This window comes from Solanum pennellii, chromosome 8 (genome assembly GCF_001406875.1).
Source record: "Solanum pennellii chromosome 8, SPENNV200".
NCBI classification, from domain to species: domain Eukaryota; kingdom Viridiplantae; phylum Streptophyta; class Magnoliopsida; order Solanales; family Solanaceae; genus Solanum; species Solanum pennellii.
The window spans coordinates 68,271,124-68,293,321 of record NC_028644.1 but is presented as its reverse complement, the minus strand read 5'-3'; the positions used below and the strand labels follow the sequence as shown (position 1 = coordinate 68,293,321).

At 30.4% G+C, this 22,198-nt stretch overlaps 2 protein-coding genes across 2 annotated transcripts; both read right to left on the bottom strand.

The window, feature by feature from the left end:
• Window positions 1-1,235: 1,235 nt before the first annotated feature.
• On the bottom strand, window positions 1,236-5,168 carry LOC107026782 (protein IQ-DOMAIN 14). The gene is made up of 4 exons (XM_015227864.2): window positions 4,469-5,168; window positions 2,698-2,895; window positions 2,188-2,265; window positions 1,236-2,116 (listed from the first exon to the last, which is right to left on the bottom strand). Exons 1-4 carry the CDS (start codon window positions 4,964-4,966, stop codon window positions 1,391-1,393), a joined length of 1,500 nt encoding a protein of 499 aa, XP_015083350.1. The 5' UTR covers window positions 4,967-5,168; the 3' UTR covers window positions 1,236-1,390.
• A 5,848-nt stretch (window positions 5,169-11,016) lies between these two features.
• LOC107027881 (probable serine/threonine-protein kinase SIS8) lies at window positions 11,017-16,185 on the bottom strand. The gene is made up of 15 exons (XM_015228927.2): window positions 16,118-16,185; window positions 14,716-15,109; window positions 14,503-14,610; window positions 14,165-14,269; window positions 13,513-14,047; window positions 13,312-13,352; window positions 13,141-13,209; window positions 12,965-13,065; window positions 12,791-12,869; window positions 12,612-12,710; window positions 12,445-12,513; window positions 12,290-12,339; window positions 11,894-11,975; window positions 11,571-11,665; window positions 11,017-11,366 (listed from the first exon to the last, which is right to left on the bottom strand). The coding sequence occupies exons 1-15, from the start codon at window positions 16,168-16,170 to the stop codon at window positions 11,246-11,248; spliced, it is 2,001 nt and encodes a 666-aa protein (XP_015084413.2). The 5' UTR covers window positions 16,171-16,185; the 3' UTR covers window positions 11,017-11,245.
• Window positions 16,186-22,198: the final 6,013 nt, after the last annotated feature.

Sequence of the window (22,198 nt, the reverse complement as noted above, 5' to 3'; positions counted from 1 at the left end):
CTAAGAGTCAAGTCGAGACCATCTTATCTAATGCATGTAGTACATAAAATTCAAAAATTTAAAATTTTATAGTTGTTGGTTGAAATATTTAAGGGGTACATTTACTTGTATGTAGTTAAGGAGAGGCTGAAAATAGAGAGCAAAGGTGCGTAACCAGACCGGCAAATGAAATGACCATTAAATCTGCCCCACTATTAGTTAGAACTTAGAATCATCGACCCCTGTCTGGCTTCTCCGTGTCTCGGAGCGATATAATTAGCTCATGAAAATATAATATTTAAATTATATTCATTTTGATCCGTCCAGATTAGACCAATTTGGGCTAACTTGATTTGTGAGAAACAAAATAACTTACCCTTATTTTATATGATATTGTAAAAACAAAAAATTTTATTCACTTCTATATGTTTTACTTGAATCACCTTTCTCGATCAATTAACTATCTTTTAGCAAAGTTATAAATGATCATTTCTTAATTCAACTCATTTTAATTCATTCAAATTTAGATGAAACCGCTTATTTGTCACATATTGGTGTACTAATGTTTAAGTCCTTATATTAACTGATGGAATGAGTTGTGATATTCATATACTATTTTAAACATTCAATAACAGCTAGTTTTTTAAGTCGAGTTAGATAAAAAAGTTACTATCATAGCCAAAACTGAAAAGAGATTCTATCAAAAAAATATCATGATGATACTTCCTATCTTTTTCTACTTTTAAAACATCCAACTACTACTTTATGTTACTATATTACTTAAAAATCTACAGACCCTGTATAAAGTGAATAAATGGGAAGTCTTCATCAATATTTGAAACAAGTTTACCCCAAAAAATACTACCATGATGGTCCCAAAAGCCATACCTTATCTATTCATACTGTAATTATTGTGGACCCATAAATCTCATGTATAAAATTATAATGACAAAGATCCTCATGGGAAATTGTAAGATATGCTTAAATAGGTGGTGCCAGACTGCCTGCATTTTGAAGCTTTTTTTTTTTGTTTTGTTTTAATCAGTACTGAGTTTATTCATGTTGGGAGTGTTGAATCATTTTTAAAAATAAAAAAGTTGAAGTGTGAGTATAGTTTGTAATTTGGAAAACAAAGGGGCTTTACTTTAGTTTCCTCCCTTATCCGGTACGCGCAATAAAGCCTGACTAAATTCGAATGATCCAAAATCCCACATTAGGGGTAATAACGCTCTTTAACAAAGACAGCTCAATACCCAAAGGAACTCGAATCAAATACTTTTCATAACCAAGAGATTGCATTCGTTTACCAACTAGACATAAAATGCATCACATTAGCACCATGGCCTTAACACAAGACATTAGATATTCATAATTAGTTACATCTGGTTAGTTTTCAATTACAATATCTGGCTTAATATCTGTGTCGAAGACCACCACTGAATCCAGATGGATCTGCCCTGATAACAGGCATTCCAAGCCGGTCCAATCGACCAGAACCAGGATAAGCTTTACCAGTGAAGTTGGCATAAAAAGAACCCTTTTGTGAGTTGTTTCTTGACTCACTGTACCCGTGAATCGAGTACCTTTTTGTTGAACTTGATTTCTCGTAGTTAGGCCTTTGTTTTGGTGCGCTCATTGAACGTACCTTGGCCTTCGAGGACTCTGTGTAGGACATGTAGTTGGGATGATCAGAGTAACCACTCATATAGCTTCTTGAACCGTCGCTCTTGGTAGGTGTAAAAGGTCCTCTCTTTGAACTACCGCCCTTTGATGAAGCCGAGTAAAATTGAGGGCTATTGTCAGCAGTGCAGAAGCAAGCTTCATCAAGATATTCATTGAACTTCAGGGGACTAAGGGGTTGATTTCCACAGGACGATGGACTGGGAACTGTTTGATGAGCTGTTGATTCCTTCGACGTTGTTAAGCTATAGCTGTATTGGTCAGAGTTCAAGCTAAGATGTGAGGAGTGGAAGAGGTTCCTTTGTTTAGGCGTAACATATGGTTTCCCGGTATCTATCTCGAGGATCTTGTCACTCTTTTCGTCATCAATAGAACTAGTTCTTGCAGAAGATCCTTGAGGTCTAATTCGTGCCTTTTCCGAGTCAATGACCTTCCAATTTGATTTAGAGGTATTCCTCTGCATTATTGACACTCCAAGTTAGTCATTAACAATTAAAATAGTTATTGCATTAAACAAGCAAAAAATACCTTGAGCACAGATGTTTCATCATGCTTCAAGCTCCTTGCGCGGATAACATGCTCAAATTTCTCTGGAGTTGTAGGATCCTACACGTAAAGAACACACATTTGATCACCCATAGGCAACTTAGAGCTAACTAACACAGTATAGGGGACAAGATTTTCGGCTAATAAAAAATTACATTCGCTAATCACATATATTATCACAAGTAACTCAATTAAAAAAGAACCCTGCATGACATGTAAAAGGACTTTAGAGTCACATGACTTGTTTAATCACTTTCAGAATAGTTACTATTATAAGAGGAAAAAAAGAGTGGCATCTTTACAGTAGATGGGAAAAAGGTGTGGGGAACTGAAGTGAATGTTTAAAGTAAGGATCTTTATTCTAGAAGAATAATCGTTATCAAAGTAGGAAATTCTATTAAAGACTATAACTTTAGTACAGCAATCTTTAAGAAAATAAGAGTTCTCTTAAAATTTGTACAATTGGAGATAAGGAAGATTGTTATTGCTTACATGAACAAATTGAACAGACTTAGTGCTTGAATGAGGGGATCCTGAGACCTGAGATCGTCCAGCACGAGCCCTCGACTGAGCTCTGGATATTGCTTGCATTTGCCGTAGATAATCAGCAGTCTGTCGCCTAATAATGTGACCTCTCACCAGTGCTTGAAGCTTCACCAGTCCCTTTAACGCTCGTAAAGCTCTCCTCGACTTCAGATTACATATTAAGACCATAAAATGTAATTAATTGGCAAAACAAATAGTGTAACAGTAATTAGTTTGTGATGATGCCATAGCACAGAAAAGCATGAAAATTTTCAAAGGTGTTGGCGCCTTAAAACTTCATTTTCACACCTCTGAAGTCTTCTTCTAAAGTGAAGTCTGACATTTTCAGAAGATTATGACATATGACAATTCAACCAACCTTCTAATAAATAAATGAAAAGTAGTACCATAAAAGCTTCTGACTGCCAACTCTCTTAAGACAAAGCAATTGTACTACACAAAAAAGTTCTCATCTCCTTTTCCTCAATAATCCTCTTGGAAATGAAGAGAACAAAATTGGCACTATGTTGCTCGGACATTTCAAAAACGTCAAACATGTGCGTGTCTAATCATCCAAAAGTAGTGCCGCGACATTTTTAGAGTCCAAACAACACAGATCGAGCCACAATACTATCAAGAACTCAAATACAAGACTAAAATTTACCGATAGTAAAAAAAAAATCAATACATATCGACAATCAACTAATACACCAAGTGGTCCAAAAGAACAGCTGAACATATAAACCTTTTGACCCTCCTCAGGGCAAAGAATTTATGATGTTTGCACATACTGAACTAAGTCACCTAACAATTAGCCATATTAACTAAGAGACATTAATATGAAATTCCTCAATGCCTAACCAAATTAAAGTGCTTATCAGGTTCCAGTCATTATCTATGATGCTGAAAATACCCGAAAAATAGAAACAAAAAATTTTACCTTAGTTTTGGTCAAGTTTTACATCATATGAAAAACAAAAGAGTACCACAAAACAAAATACATGCAACTTTAACATCATCAAACAGTGCTAGTGACCTTGCTTGCTGGCTGATACAGTAACACTACAGTTGCAGCAATGTACAAAAAACATACTACCAAGTCCTAATCAAAGTAGAACATATAAAACAATAGAAACACATAATAGGAAACTACCCATCTTGGAATTTACTTTAGCATAGTTCTTAATTTTTTTTTCAATAAAAGTACACTTTAGCCCATTTCTATAATTTTTTTAATGAATCTTGAAAACTTCAGCCTAACCCATTATATTTTCTATTTTTAGATTTTTAGGTCCACACGGTTCCTTACATTGCCCCCATATCTCTTCCTCTTTTACATTTCCCTTCACCAATGTTACAACTCTTAACCAAAAACCACCCACCCCCTACCCCACAAAACAAAAAAAGATCATTTTTTTCTTGAAAAAAGGATAACATAATAGATACACAATAAGCTACGTTAGTTTGTTTATTATGAAAAAAACAAAGCAATAAAGGACCTTGGAAAAAACAACTTTCAATCAATGTGAATAAAGAAGAATTATTTCTCTATCTATATACATAAATATAATCGAAAACAGTCTCTCCAACTTTTGTTATTGTAATTCACATAAAAACTAACTGTTTGTAAATTAAAATAATGCAGATTAGCTGTAACTACATAATAAAGATTAAATTTTTATCATATAATTACTATAAATAAGTTAAAATCATCAAATTATTTAAACTAACAACTAACCAAATAAGCTCGGAAATGTGATTGAATAACAACGGCGGCCCAATTTTCACGGTTGCCGGCGGCGACTCCCTTTCTTTTACAACCCACCGCAGAGGAGCTAAGAGAAACGCCGTTCCACGTCGTAACAGCAGCGGCACCGCCATTAGTTGTAGTAGTAGCTCTACCACTATTAGTAAGCTTCACCACCGCCGCCGCGGCTTGAGCGGCGGCGATAGCAGCTTCCGCTACAACGGCGGTTGCTTCCGCCACCGCAATCGCTCGCTTTGACGAATCAACACTACACCCAACGGCACCGTTTTGAAGTGAATTTGACACAACCCGACCATAGTTTGATGATTCTTTATCAGTTCCCTTTACAAAGTTAGAGTCTTTTTCTCTGTAAGATTTAACAAAGCTCCATTTTTTCTTTGTGGGTTTTGGATTTTGGTTAGAGGAAGATGATGGGTCCTGTTTTTTTAGGCCAAGAAGACCTCTAAACCATTTCGATGCTTTGCCCATTTATTCAAAATATAGAAATTGGATTGAAAAAAACATTTTTTTTGTTCTGTTTTTTTGCAGAGAAATGGAAGTGGAAGAGTGAGTGAGAGAAGTAGAAGAAAAGAGAGAGATTAGTGTGCAATGGAAGAGAAGTCAAAAATAATGTGCTTCTTCTTGTTCTAAAATACTACTACTGCTTGGGATTATCAAATCTGTGTTAAATTTATTGTGAACAGTGTGGGAAGTAATATTTACTCCAATGCTGGGAACTATATTAAAAGGAATTGACCAAATTGCCCTTGCAAAACTAGACCAATATAAAAAAATTCAAAATGATAAAAGAAAAAAAGAAGACTAAAGTCCACTTTCCTTTTTCATTTTTAAACTTAAAACAAAAAAAAGGGCTTAGTCAATACAATTTCTATAATTTATTTTTCTTTTATGTTTTTTCTCTTTTTTCAGATACATATAAATTATATGTTTGTCATTATTTTTCACTAAATATTTGCATTATAAAATAATAATACAAACTTATGAAAATCATAAGAATTTTTAAAACTTCTGAGCAAAATTTTTTTTAAATAAAGTTAAATATTTGTCTAATAATAATACAAACTTATGAAAATCATAAGAATTTTTAAAACTTTTAGGCATAATTTTTTTTAAATAAAGTTAAATATTTGTCCAAAATCTGTGACTAAATGCAGGGTGAAATTTCACCCAAAAATAACTTGTCAAAACATTTTAAAATTTATGGTCGAATAAATCAATGGCAAAAATTATCATTTATATTTTAAAATATGAAAAACAACTTTGAATAATTAAAAATTAGAACAAGAACATTATATAAAAATTAAATTTCATTCTAAAACTTTAACTGACCAACAAAAGAGACTATTTTTGTCATTAGTAATTCCTTTGTTCATTTTTATTTGTCATGTTATATTTTTTAATGATAATTTGACTAATTTTTAAAGTTAAATTAAATTATATTTATTCGATATTTTTTTAACAAAAATTATATATTCAAAAATTATACGAAAAATATTATAAATTGTAATTTTTTACATATCAATATAATAATAATAAGGGCAACTTTCACATATAGCAAACAAAAAATTCATATTTGTATAATATAGCAAACTTTGCATAATTGTGCTCCATATCAAACATAAAAACTGTATAATTCGCTATACATATAAAAGTGTATAATTCGCTGGCCTAAATTGTATAATTTGCTGGCCTAAATTGTATAATTCGCTGGCCTATTTCGCTGCAATTGTATAATTTGCTTTGCATATAGTTGAATCGAATTAAAATGTATGTATATTGCATAATTATAAGTGTATAGCAAGAAGATATATGTTTTTCTCGCTTTATACAAAAACAGAAACACAATATATACACTTCTGTTGTATAAAGCTAGAAAAAATTGTATTTCACTGCAATTGTATAATTCGTTGGCCTTTTTCTCTGCAATTTTTGAAGTAAAATGTTTGTAAATTGTATAATTAAGTGTATAACACGAAGATATACATTTTTGCATGTGTATATACAATTTTCTCTCGCTTTATACAAAACAGAAACAGAATTATACACTTCTGTGTATAAAGCGAGAGTGGAGAGTGGCGAGCGAGATTCCTGGGAGAGAGACGCTGGCAAATTTTAGATAATGTTTGCTATGGAGCACAATTAAATCAAACCCTAGCTATTCCATTTAATTTAGGTTATTAGTTTGTTATTTTATACAATTTTCCCTAATAATATACATCGTAAGATATTTATCAATTCTTATAGTATCACTCTAAAAAATAAAATCATGACAATTAATTATAGACAAAGAAAATATTTGTTTGCTATATTTGGAAAACTTTATTTTTGGTATATAGGGACTAGAGAGAACTACAAAGCAATAGTATAATTTTCCTCAGTCAAATGGTGATTAGTGATAACCTTTTCACAAAGTTACGGAGTGATTAAGGATATAATTGCCTCTTGAAAATAAATTTGTGTTAGGTAATCTTATCTTAACTTAGGTTGACAAATTAGTTGTACTTTATTGGTCCTTTGATAAAGGATCTTTCCTCTTAATTGTTTGTCTTCTCGTAAAATATAGATCAGTTTTGAGAGCTTGTTTAGATTAATTTAAAAAGTATCTTTTATATAAAAAATTGAACTTATGAAATTTTTAAGTTAAAAAATCAAAAGTAGGAGAAGATCAAACTTTGATTATCAACATCTTGAAAGTCATTTTTAATTTATTTAAATTACTTTTAACGTTATCAAACACTTTTAAAAGTTAAAAATATATTTAATCAATTTTAGTCCAATCCAAATGATCTCTTATTATAACATTCATTCCTTATTACAATAATTTGATTTTCTCCCAAATGTCATAGTTTATGTTATATTTTACAACAATCTTATTAAATATTGTGTTAAAAATATAAAAATAAAATGTTTATTATAAGTATCATTAATGTCATGCGCGTATTTTGAATGTGAATACTTTTTTTTTTAAAAAAGTCATAGTTAAATAGAGCAATCAATTATGATTATAAATTCTAACGATTGATATTTATCTTTTTTTCACATTAATGTTCTTTCTATTTTTTGGATTAGCGTATATATTTTTTCATTTTGACAAATAGAATCATTAAAAAAAAATTACGTATATTAAATATTAACGGCTAAATAATATTTAAATATTAAATATTTGAGTACATATTTAAAATCACCTCACTAAATCAACCATATATGATATATACACACTTGCTCTATCCAATTTGTTTGATATTATTTGACCAAATACAAAATGTAAAGCTCTTTATTTTTTAATCAATCTAAAAGGAATGATTTTTTTTAGTAACTATATTTTAAATCTTGTATTTTATTTTAATATAAAATGATTTATACCTACTAGGAAAAAAATTGTGATTTACTTTAAATCACAAGGATAACGCCTTCCCTCTTTTCTTTAAATATATAATATCAAATCAAACACTTTCACCTATCACGTTTTCCATATTAATTCAAAAGCAATATTCTTTTAAGTTACCAATTGCTAATTCTTGAAGGTTAAAAGGGTAAAATTTCTCTGCACGTTACTCAAGTACTATAATTCTTTTCATTATTAATAAAAAAACATATTTTAATGTTAAGGACACATGTTAGCAATACAAATGCTAGTTGCTATTAAACTATATATCTAAAAAGGAATATTCTTTAAGTTACTAATTACCAATACTTGAAGGTTAAAAAGGTAAAAATTGTCCTGCACTCTACTCAAAATGACATTCCTACAAATTTGTAGTTAAAGTTTACCCCCTCCTTATTAATTTATTTGTTATGATTTTTAAAAGAAATATTATATTAAAATTATAGAATAAATCAATCTTTAGTAGTAATAAGATAGTCAAAACTAGTTAACCATTTTAAAAAACATGAAAGATAATTTTGGACCCAGAAAATATCATTTTAGTCCCAAATTAGGGTTGAAGGAATATTTTCATAGCCTATCTATTTTAGATAGAATGTCATTTATAAACTATAGTTGATTTGATAAATTATAAAGTAAGATGTATTAAAATTTAAAAGATTATGCATTTATCCTTTTTGAAATCAAAAATTAGGGAAGATTGTCTAAAATCCTAAATTGGTATGTCCACAAAATTATCCAATTGTTATCTATCATATCACATTATCAAATTCATTATTAAATATGGCAAAAAAGAATTTATTTATGTATCGATCATTTTATTACGATCATATTTTGAAATTGAAAAGTATATTTATTTTTTTAATCAAATAATCATACATTGACTATCGAAAGACGAAACGAAATAATTTATTTCATCTTTTAGTGGAAGGAGGAGTACAACTTTCGGCTGTGGGCAGTGGCTCGTGAGCATAGATTCCTGGCAAAACTGCTATACATATAAATCTTGCAATCTATTAAAAATCTCAGTTTTGTAATTTCTATAGACTACTACTGACATAAATATTCCCATAATTTCCCCCCTATTATATCTCATAATATAGCTCATTACAAGACAAATTTATAGAATTTCTTTATTTATTATTCACCAACTTTATATATGATAGTAGTAATATTTATCTTTTTTGGGGGAAACTTCAGTTTCACTTACAATTTTTTTTCTCAATAAAAAAATATGTATTTATACATAATTTTAATTTTTTTTTATATTTTAACTAAATTTGTGGTCAAACATTAAAATAAATTAAAAAATTAAAAATTGGAAAACATGTTAAAAGGTGAAGGACACGAGTCACACATGTAAGAACTTGGTCAATGCAGATGGGCCGTCCAATTACTGTTACCGTATTGAAAATTCGATTTAAACTTTGATTTTGATATTTTATGATATAATAAATCAGTTATCATAATTTGGTCAATTTCAACCTATATATTTATTAATAAAAATTATTATAGCAAATTTTAAAAAAACGTCTCAATTACGTCACATTAATATTTTATATATTTAAAAATATTCAATATGAAATATAAATAATTTTCTCTGTTAGTCAATCAACAAAAAAATATTTAAATAAAAAATAGTTAAAATTTTAATATCTAAATAATTAGATACTATATTATATATTGCTAGAATTGATATATATATATATATATATATAGTGCGCGTAAGAGTTTCATTTATAATTATATATCTCGATAATATTTTCGATGTGTTTTTTATTTTATAAATTTTAAATATCATATCAAAACTTTTAAAAAATGTATATCAAAATCATAATTCAGCGTTTAAAATTTCAATTTTAACATGATATTTGATATCATCCACCGTTATAGATGCATTCACCATGAATTGACTCTAGTCAACTATAGCAATATATCTTTGAAAAATTGAGGTGATTATCACAATATGAATATCAAATCGCAATTAATTTGATTTGATCATTTTTTTATATTTAATATAAACGTTGTATACTGATGAGCTGTTTTGCTGCTATGAAAAAAGTGTTGGACTCTCTATTTGACCATAAAATTTTTAAATGTACTCTATAAAATTATTATTATTGGGTTAATAATAGAGTATATAAAATCTGAAAAGTACAACTTCCTCGTGTTTAATTAAAGAAAACATTCATTTTTCTTCTTTTTGACTTTTGCAATTAATTAATCCTGAGCAGTATTATTGCTCTCTCCGTTTTAATTTTGTGTATATTAAGACAAAGAAAATTGAAATAATTTTATTTTAATTTTAATATGAAACGAGAAGAAAAGAATATTAATATATTTATTACATTTACATGCTGTCAGTACTGATGAAATGAGTTGTTAATAACTTGTCTTAGACGGCAAATTAGGCAGTGTCTCAATATATATATATATATATATGAGATTCTGATGAAATGACTAAACATAATAAATCTGTCTCTATATTTTTATTTGACAAAACGACTGATTCAGTATTCACGTGCTACCTAGCTACCTCTTGCTCTTTTCTACCCATACCGTTTCAATTTACGTGACATTATTTGATTTATGACATACGAAGTTGTTCATGTTTATCTTTGTATTTTAGATTAGGCATAATACATAAACAAGACCTTTAATATAACTATGATCTTTAACATTAGATGTGCATAAACAGACACTTAAATTTATATAAAATTCAGCAAATAGACATATTCGTCCTACATGATACCCCACATGACAATTTTGGGTGCTACATGACGTCCTACGTATATTGTGTCATATAGGACAATTGTGTCTACTTATTCAATTTTATACAAGTTTAAGTGTTTATTATTCACATTCAAAGTTGGAGGACATAGTTATCCGTTGAAGTCAAGTTAAAGATTATATTTATGAATTATGTATTTAGATTATGTTGCTCGGACTCATCAAATTAAATTTGCTTTGGAATCCTTCAAAAGTTATGCAGACCAATATAGATTCGATAATATTTCTAAAAAGTCTAAACAACTTGGTTTTAAATGTTCAAACACATATGTAAGACATCAAAGTTACCACTACATATTTTGGGAATACTAAAATCCACAGCTCATACTTTATTATTGAGTTATTACAATCTTTTTGGAGCGTTTATACAAATCACTGAAAAACTATTTTATAAGAAAAAGAAATTCTAAGTAGAGAAGCAAAATAATTTTATACAGTCCTACAATAGATGCTCTTAATAATACGCTCCTATTTTATGCAGAACAGAAAATTTTACATTACATGAACATTGTTGTCCATCGTCGATTCGATGCTTTATTGACTTTATAGGTTGTTTTATCTTGAGTAGCTTTTCAATCTGTGTTTGATACCATTCCTCCTGAGTTCTTCCTAGATGTCAATCCACCAAATGAGAGGATTATATCTGTCATTCTTCGGCTAATGTCTTCGAATGATGGACGAAGTTCTGGTTTGCTGTTTCATAACAAACGCTTAAGTCTAGTTCATTCACAATCGATCTATGTTGTTTGGACTCTTCAAAAACGTCTACTGCACGTGAAATCCTCCAAAAGTAGTGCTTTATTCCTTATTGGATGACTTTGATATGAATGCAACTAACATTTTTGGAAAGTCCGAGCAACATAGTTTACAATATCAATAAAAAGCAGAGGAAAGCACCTTTGCCAACAATCAAGGATAATAGCTGAAACGCGAGGATCAACTTTTTGCGGAATATCCAGCCTACCATCCATGAATCCAACAACTCCGACAACCTTCAAATAAATAAACTACTTCGATACCAGTACAAACCAGCTCGCTATGATAAGAAAATGAACGTTGAACTTAATTCAATCTCAAAAACTAGCACATGAGGTTACGATTGTCCAAAGACCATTTAAGAAGATAAATTGTCACATTCACCACCAATGTGGGATACTAACATACTATCATCATTTGCAGGCATATTAACACCGAACATAGTGAAAGAAATATCGAGGTACCTGTAAAGGATTAAGGTCCTTCCAAGGAACAGATTCAGTCATTAGTTCCCATAAGATCACACCGAAACTGAAGACATCAGATCTGCACAACAGCGGAAGGACTACATCAAAATAGCGCCATTGCAAGTGATGTTAATTATGTAGAATGTGAAGCAGCATGCAACAACATGCCTAAAAACCTTTCTCAAAACCAATAAATAGGATAAACTATTCAAAATCGACCAAAAAAACAAAACAATCCAGTGATTATGGTCACTGATTATAATCCAACACAATTTGTCTGCGAAAAAAAGAGCCGCACCAACGGCTCAAGTTTAAAAATTGGTTTTGCATAACATCATCAAAGTTAACTAACATAAGCAAAATTAAACAGAAAGTAAAGCTTGTAAAACTTACTTCTCTGTTGAAGGTTCATTTCTAAGTACTTCAGGAGCCATCCACTGCGGCTGCAACGATAACAGCAAAGTAAAATTTTGTGAGGGACAAGTAACAGCATTATCCAATTCGATGTCACCACAATAAAGCGTAAAGTAAAAGGCTGAGATGCATACCGTCCCTCGTCCAGAATTTGCTGTTAAGAAGGTAGCATGTTTCAATTTTGACAGGCCAAAATCTCCAACCTAAGAAAGAGACACCAATAATCTTATATAGTATTCAGTAATTCGTAAAAATGGCTTCACTACGAATAAATTTAGAAGTTCAACAGAGAAATGAAGACCTTGACAGTCCAGCTTTTATCCACAAGCAGGTTTGAAGATTTAAGGTCTCTATGTACTATAGGAGGATTCCGTCGATGCAAGTAACACATACCCCTAGCCTAAATCAAACAAAAGAAAGAGTGAAAAAACCCATGAATTCTTATTTACACAAATTTATGAGTCCAAGCAGAAAACAAACCACATCAAGGGCCATCCTAAGACGCCTTTTGAGGTCTAGTGGCGGATTATTCCTGTGAAGTGCTTTAAAAAGACTTCCCCTGAAACACATGATGAACGTACGAGCTGTTATGGTCTGCCTAGTTTTATGTCATAACCAAGACCACGCTAAGATGACATTGATGGGCTTTATTACCTGGGCATATACTCGGTGATAATGGCAAGCTTTTCCTGTGAACTTACTGCTCCCATAAATAATAGCACGTTCGGATGTCTAAGTCTTTTCATTATGTCAATCTGCAGACATATTGAATCTCAATTAAAAATCTGTTAATATGGTTAATTCAATGACCATCTGATGGCATAATATACCTCCTTTTTGTAGTCAAGCAAAGTTGTATCGCGGCATTGGTTCCCAAAGAAAACCTTAACAGCAACATCCTGAAGGATCAAAAAGGAGAAAAGACACAAATACCATAACAAATGAGATATTTTTTCACTGTACTCATAATGTGAAAAGAATATTGTGAACTAGGAAACTACCGATCCTTTCCAAATTCCATGATACACAACGCCGAATGCACCTGAAAAATGAAATATTATAGCGATTGAGGCAATGTGCGTACAAGTATATCTCTAACAACTTGGTTATTTCTTCTCAACTAACTTTGGCCAACATCACATATGTGCAATAGCCAAATTGGACTATGTCAATAACATTGGTACGATATTCTCATGATTTACCTTGTCCAATATCTTCGCATAGGCTGATGTCTTCCCAACGTATTTCACAATGTACTACCAAGCTCAACTCATTCTCATTTTTGTTTGATGAGCTTCCGTGGCTGCTTCTAGTGTTCTCCCCTGACTTCCGTGACTGTTGGTTTTCTAACTGCTGTCCTGATGAATCTTCTATTACTGGAAGTTTTGAGTTTCCTATTTGTGTCTTACGATAGTTATCATTAATTTGGTTGTCGAACTTTCTGGAGCAGGTAGCTATAGAACCCTCTATGACATCAGAGGATGTTATTTGTGCATTTTCAGGAGCAATCGTTCTTTGTCGAGTAAAAAAACATGACCCTTTCAGTATATTCTGGGGATCATGATAGGCATCAAGAACATGAGTATATTTTCCCTTCGAAGATGGAGGTAAATTAGGTTCCGCGACGTTCACATTAGCAAAACTTTCATCATGCCGATTCTGTTGAACATTTCCACACTTTTCTCCTCCAATGTTTCCAAATCCTGTAATGTTCAGCTTTGACATGACCTTCGCCATCTACGATTGTTATAAAACAGGTAAGACTAGAATAACAACGGTCCGTAAAGTAGAATGAGGGACATGACATAGCTAGCAAGAAAATTTCCTATGCACGAAAGGAAGCAGGAACAATACTAGCTTAGAAGGTTGCGCAATGTCAAACGGAGACTCGTCCATTTCTGAGATTTCTGCATTAGTTCTGCTCTTCCTACCAAGCAAACTGAAACTCAGTCGTGCAGCCTGAAATGATAACTTTATCTTATACAAAGGCGGAACCAGGATTTCAACTTTATAGGTTTTGGAATGCTAATAACAAAGTTCTTAATATGTACATATTTAATGAGTTTCTTGTAATATGAGCAAAAGATACTGAGTTCTAATGAATCTAATTATGAGCTTCTACCTCCGCCCTTGCTCATACATCTTGTTGATGCTAAACAAAAGGTAAAGAACCTAAGTACCTAAACACTTACGGGTGCTCTAGGTGGCTTTTGTGATTGCCCTCCTATGGTGTCTACTTCAACCTCTTCTCGGTCTCTGTGTGCATCCTCTCCACGATTAAACGAGAAGACTTTTGAGGCCTGAAAATATAGCACACCATAGGGAAAATTAGTAACTTACTCACTAAACTAACTCAAAAATGTTACTAATAAGCACAATGAGTAATCAAAACAATAGCAAACCACCAGATTGGGAACAAATGATGCAGTTTGACTCTGTGGATGCCACCGGGTACTTTTAAAATTTATTCCCCGCCTTCCTGCTTGTCCGTTAGACGACTGAGAGGTTCTTGATTTTTCCGAGTTTATCTTATTTAAAAAAGCTGCATCACTTGAGACAGTGATAACACCAAAAAGTTCACCATCCTCGTACATTAGGCTTTTCGACACTATAGCCATAAAGATCTCACCACTTCTCTTCTTAAAAGGGAACTGATCCGTCCATGATTGTCCACAGCTCAATCTTTTCACAGAATGCATCGCTAACTCATGATATTCTTCACAAATAAGCAGTTCAGTACACCTCTGTCCGACTACTTCATGGACTTTATATCCATAAAGTTTCTCAGCAGCTTGGTTCCTACAACAAACTCGACTTAATATATAGTAATAACTGAATTAGTAGTATACAATTTATAGATGTTTATACAATTTATAATATTAGTATTTACTGTGTACTAATCCTAGTCCTATTAGGATTAGTACTCCTTAATCCTAGTCCTATTAGGATTAGTAATCCTTCCTATATCTCCTATATATATCTCCCATGTATTCCCTTATTAGGTCAACACTTCAATACAATCAATATTCTTTCAATATTTACACGGAATTTGGACATCCGAGGGTGTGACTCAGTGGTAAATGAAGTAGTTGAGACTCATAAGGTCTCAGGTTCAAATTCTAACATACACAAAATACTGGTAAATTCTTCTTATTTGTCTTAGCCTTGGTGGACTTGCCCTGCAACAAAAACAACTTTTAGCGGCAATAAATAGTGACATTAACAAAGAGTGCTAAAGTTTTTATCGGCATTAAGTGTCAATAAAATCAAATGTCGCTAAAGGCTTTAGAGACATATACAAAGAGTGTTAATTGTCGCTAGAAATACATATTTAGAGATAATTAAAAGTTAATGATTATTTTTGATGTAGTGTTGGTACCTTTTGCTATGTGAGGTGACAACTATTTGGTGTAATTAGTCAAGGTGTGCCAAAGCTGGAATCGGTCTTCCCAACAAAAGGGAATTTGGCAAAAAGAATGGGTTCTATATATGTTATACATACTAAATTTAGAAAGGATACTCTTTAATTTACCATTGCGCCAAAGCTCCTCAAAGAAATTTAAATTGGTATTTCCCTCAATTTCAATTTATTTGTGTAGTTTGATTTGACAAAAAGTTTAATAAAATAAAAAATAATTCTTAAATCAATGTTAAACTAAACATATACGGTATAAAACACACCATAATATCGTTTAATTTTCTGATCCACGTCATGTGAATTGTCAACAAAACAAACTTTTAAAAAGAGAATAAAGTAGAAAGTAAGACAAACAAATTGAAACGAATCAAAATGATCACTATATTTACCAGTAAATGATATCCCCTGTACCAATTTTGGTAACGTAAAGTGCATGACCCATATCTTCCAACACATTTCTGTACGGATACCCGGAATAGAACACTCCTGGACCGCAATACGACCCCGTATCACAGGCATCATCGTCTGAATCCTTACTAGTACTGTTTTCTTCGAAAAGCAAGTTAAATTGTTCCCTAAGTTTCACATAACTTGCTTCCAATGATCGCAATCGTTCCACCAGAACTCGGGACCGATTCGATTGTGAACCGTCGGAACCGGTACCGGAACCACCCATGACGGCGGAATAGGAAAGTGGTAGTGGTGGCGACATAGGTAGCTGAAGGCTTTTTGTAGTTGTACTGTTTGTTTTTTTTTACTTTAAAATTTTAAATATTGAAGTATTTATACTGATTCATGAGACTAAAACTTTTGCCACGTGGCGTTTGTGAATTCAAAGGAACTACACTCCTGAAAATGGGCTTGGGCTGGACATAATGTTAAGTTTAGTCACAATATCGAGGCTGATTTCGGCCCCGTTCTAGATAGATGACGTCGACAACTATTTTTTAATTGAAATACTTGGATTGATCTAAAAAAATATCTTTTTAAAAATATTGAAAGATATTTTAAAAGTAAATAAGTGTTGCAGTTGAAAAAAAATTATTAATGAATTTGGCGAATATGTGTTCTTAAACATTTCTTTTATCAAAATATTTGAAGTATCTTTAATTCTGTTGTTACATATATAATTATTAAGTAAATTATTAAAAAAGGTTAATTACAAAAGGATAGCACATGAAAAAATCACAAAGTTTAAGGATTTATAAGTTTCAGCTCTGTAGTGTGTACTGTTTTGTGAAGGTGCGTTTAAATACTTTTAACTTTTTGAAAAAGTTGGCACTCAGGTAATAAATTTATAAGTAGCTTAAGAAAATAATTTGCAATTAGCATTTTTATGGGTTTTTCAATCAAGTTTTCAAATAGCTTAAATAGAGCAAGTAGACAATTTACAAGTAACTTTTGAAAAGTCACATAATAACTTATTTTTCTCCTTCTATAATTGTTATTAAAGGGTGTTAATGTAGTTGTAAAAAATATAATAATAGGCTAGTAAAATTATAACACACGACTTTAAGAAATTTTCATAACACTTTAACCACTAAATCCAAATTACTTTTAGCTTGTTTTAAGAGGTATCAATATATATATATATATATATAAACTTAAAATCTAATCTCTGTGTACGGTGTAACTTTTTTGATGAGAAGGTATCGCTTGACACTCCTGGTTGCGGGTGGGTCCGCCTCTGCCCTCCTACTCTGCCCTCTTGTTCTTGTTCACTATACGTATCCGAGCGATGCGCGAATAATATTAACTTATTATTATTTTATAAAAAAATATACGATACTGCATCATTGCTTACATATTTTATTTAGAAAAAGTTAAAATTCAACATTTTTTTAAAGAATTGTGAAAGATGAAAACAAAAAATTACATATTTATTTTAAAATTGAAAACAGAATTTGAAAAATAGAGTTATAGTAGGACAACATAAATTTGAAGTGATTCGAATGAGAACCACAAAAAAAATAAATTAAAACTATTCATAATCAAACAGAAACTTATTAAATGATTAATTGGACTATCGTATTCTGTTTTCCGGCTGGAACATCGTATACTTATATTTGGTCGCATTATTTATTTACTACTTCCAAGATCACTGTTGAAATAAAACAAAACAAAACAAAAAAAAATTGGTTCTAAGATCAAATTATGTGACCCCTTCACTGAATGAAAGAGCTAAGGGTCCATTTGGATGGGCTTAATAAAAGCAGCTTTAAAAAGTACTTTTGAAAGTGCTGAAACTTATTTTTAAAATAAGCAGTTATGCGTTTGGATAAAAATGCTGAAGTTGCTATGCCAAACGTGAAAAGGGAAAAATGGAAGAAAGAGATGTTAGGGTTATGTGGGTAATTTGGAGATTGTATAAAAACATTAAGGGCAAAAAGATAAAAATGTGGTCAACTTAAAACAGCTTATAAGCTAAAAAAAAAAAAAACACCCCTACCTCAGCTTTTAACTTTTGCTTAAAATAAGTTTCTTTTAACTTAAAATAAGTTATTTCGAGTATTGCCAAACAGCTAAATAAGTCAAAAATCAGCTTTTAAGTCAGTTTGACCAGCTTTTAAGCTGAGCCAAACAGACTCTAAGTCCACCTAAGGATGTATTAAAATCATAAAAGACCAAAAATGTTATTCTTCGGAATTATTACTCAGCGGAATTATTTGGTAAGATGTATTAATATATGTTTGTATATGTTAATTATATAATGTTATTGAATTTATTAATAGAATTTTTAATTTTTGTATATCATATTCAGTATTTTAAGACGGATAACTAATACTACTAGATTTTAGAGCTATATTTGTGTTTCTAATATGTGGGTGAATATAATTAAAAATCAAATAATTTTTAATATATCAAATTAAATAATTCAATATGATTAATTTTATTATTACTAATACATTATATTCAATATTATTTTAATAATATTTTATACGATAACATTATTAAGAAATCAGATAGTTGGTTAGTAAGAAAATATTCCAAATGGAGATATTAGGTCCAATATCATCTGCATGTGTTTTTTTATTGAAGTTGTTGACATGATTCACCTAACGTGATTATTATTTCTAAATAATATTTATCTAAAGTAAACTCAAAAGTCAAAGGATAACAATTGCAAATTCCTTATTATGATTTTCTTAAAAAGTAATCACATAATTTATTTTTGATATCAACAATAAAATTAATGTTGAGTTTAATATTTGTCCCCCGAATTCCTTTGGATCGAGGAAAAGAAGTACCAATACGAAATTCATATCTTATGCTAGTTTTTTCTCTCTCTTTCGTATGTATTTTTAATAAGTAATAAATTATCAATTTTTATTCAAATTACATATCTATTATTATGAATTAATATAAAAGTAAACAGTTATGTTCACACTTCGATCGATCCACCCTTATGTGAAAAATCGTCATATACTCTGAAAAATTCTTTTCCTTGTATGATTCAATATGAACACTAGCTTTCTTAAAAGGGAAGTAGTATTAACATATTTCGACAATATTCGATAATATAATATATTCTAGCTCTTCCATCACATGACGTGTTAAATTTGACTATAGATATGAAAATTTAATATTAAAATTTTTCTTTTAAAAGATACTAATTTAATGTGTTATATATTTGTATGGATATAAGAGTTTGGAAGTTAATATCTTACCTATACTATAATATTTGTGAAGCGATAAAAGTTAGTAGAAAAATCAAATGAAAAGTTCAATTTATATTAATTTTTAAATTTTAAAAGGTTTAGTATTTCTTTTGAAATGAACTAATAAGAATCAAGGTGATTTGGTATGAAAGAATATATTTTTTATGAGATTGGGAGACAGAATGAACGGAATAGAGACATAGTTCATATTTAAAATTTATGGATTCAAAATATCAATTTCTTAAAGTTATTAGGATCGACACTAATATATCACATTCATTTAATGAATTTTTAAATATAATTTGAATCAAATTAAATTCTTTTTTCTAAATTAATATATTGTGTGGTCTCATTAACTATTGGAAGTCCCGCAAGTCTAAATGTGTAAACTCTTCATTTTCGATGCTATATCCGTATATAATTTCCTAAAATACATTATGTCTGGAGAATTTAACATATACACCTGTTAATATTTTTGAAAGTTTGACCAATATAGCTGAGAACGTGAGTTCTACACTTCAAGAAAAATAATACGATTTTCTTCAATTATATTTTTTGAAAAATTCCATTAATAGCTGAAAATCTGAGTTTTACACTTGGGGGAAAGTAGTACGGTTTCTTCAATTATATTCTATGTCATCCACGATGTTATGACTTCAAAGAAGATTGAGCAATTAAAAGAATAGATGGCTTTGAGGGGGGAATAAAAAAAAAGGGAGAATTTATTTCTTGCATATCATTTTACAACAAATATGAAGGATGTGTATCTCTACCAACCACAAAAATGAAAAAACACTAAGCTAAATGGGAGCATTTTGGGGTTACAAGTCTAACAACCTTAACTATATGCTTTTTCTTATTGCATCATGGATGCCTCATTTTCATGCTCTTGTGATTATTTTATAGTCCATTTATGAGGAATTCAACATCGTCATGATTTACTTATATGCAAAAAGGTGATGATTCATAAAAAACAAAATAAAAGTTGTTCTTTGGAACTGGACAAATATGAGCCAGATGGAGGTTTTATTTATGGATTCGATTGAATTTAATATTTTCAACGTAAATTATGAAAAGTTATTATAATTTTACTAAAAAATAATTGGCAAATTTCACGCAAATTTAATTGTCATTTAAAAAAAATTTATAATATATATCATATGCTAAAGTATACCGCTAAGAAAAGAAAAACAAGTACAATATCAGGCAAAATGTGACAAGTCAAGCCCACAATAAAAATGGTTATGGCCTATGGGGTTCAAGCCTTAGAAACTGTCTGACAAAAATGAAAGGTAAAACTACGTACAATAGGTTCTTGTGGTTGGATTCTTCTCCTGACCTTGTGCATAGCGAAAACTTTAGTACATCTGACTGTCCTGATAAGTTCTGTGATTAGATAAAAAAAGTTAAGCGCAAACAAGTAAAATAGAAATTGATTCTCTATTGTGTGTATGAAGGAGCCTAACACTTAAAAATATATTTTATGTATATGTCAATATTATATCTTCTTAAACTCTATTTTTCTATTCGTGTCCACTTCGTCCAAAAGAAAAGAAAATCTCCTAAAAAAACTTTTATAAATAATAATAATAATAATAAATATCGTCTCTATTGAGAAGTGCTTACTGCTAAAAAATTTAGATTATACATGTAATGTATCTTGTATATCTACTATAACAATATAAAATTCATAGTATCACTATATTTAGTAAATTTTAGAAGTATCATTTGTGTAACGAGGGGACCAAAATCACTAAATCAAATAATTTTTCCAACTATTTTTTTTTCTTGTTCCTGAAATAAATGTTGGACCATTGTTTGGGCCCCCGCTTTGTCCAAGTTCATTCCATTCCTCCTACAATTCACAGCTCCGTCCTTCTTATGTTTCCTCCTTCCGTTCCATTAATTTATTTAAAATTCTTTGATAAGCAATAATTTGTTATTGATTCTTTGTTTATCATATTAAAAATAATGTCTCTTCACACTTATAGAGTAGGTAATTTTTTCAAAATTCCTCTCCGCTTTGATAGATTCTATCTTCTCTTGAATATATCTCTTCTATATGAGCTATATATTCGTAAGTTTCTGATATATTCGAGATTCTATAAATTTAAGAGATTTTTATAATTTAAAAAAGAATAAGAATATGAGGTAATCAACTCTTACCGAGATTTATGTAAAAATTTTACATGTAATTATAGCCTATAGATACCGAAATAGTCCAACTAAATGGTAAGATTTTTTTATGTTGAAGAAATTATTTAACTAGTGCTTTTTTTTGTCATATACTTGGTTTACTTGTCACAATGATTAAAGAAACTACATAATTAGGTATATTTCACTATTAATATTATTATTATTATCTATATTTTTAAAATATTATGTATCATACTATAAATATTAACATTTTCCTATCATATATTGAGGAAGATATACTTGAATACATGTATTTTTTGCTATCGGATACATTAAATAGGGAGATAGGAGAGCGAGATGAGGGAAGGACGATGGATATTTGTCATGTATCCAATATACATGCAAATTACACTAGATACATGTATACCAGTGAGATAAAAAGAAGCGAGGGAGGCGAGTAAGATTTGTTATGTATCCCAAACACATGCGGATGTACTTGGATGCAATGTGTCTTAAACAAATTACATCTAATTCTGACCGCTTATATCTTTAGATACATGTATCTGAATGTATATGAAAGTATAACGTGATATTATAAACTAGAGCGCGTCTAAGTAACAAACTTCTAAACTAATAGGATTTATATAAGTTTCTACTAAAAATAGCTAATTCTAA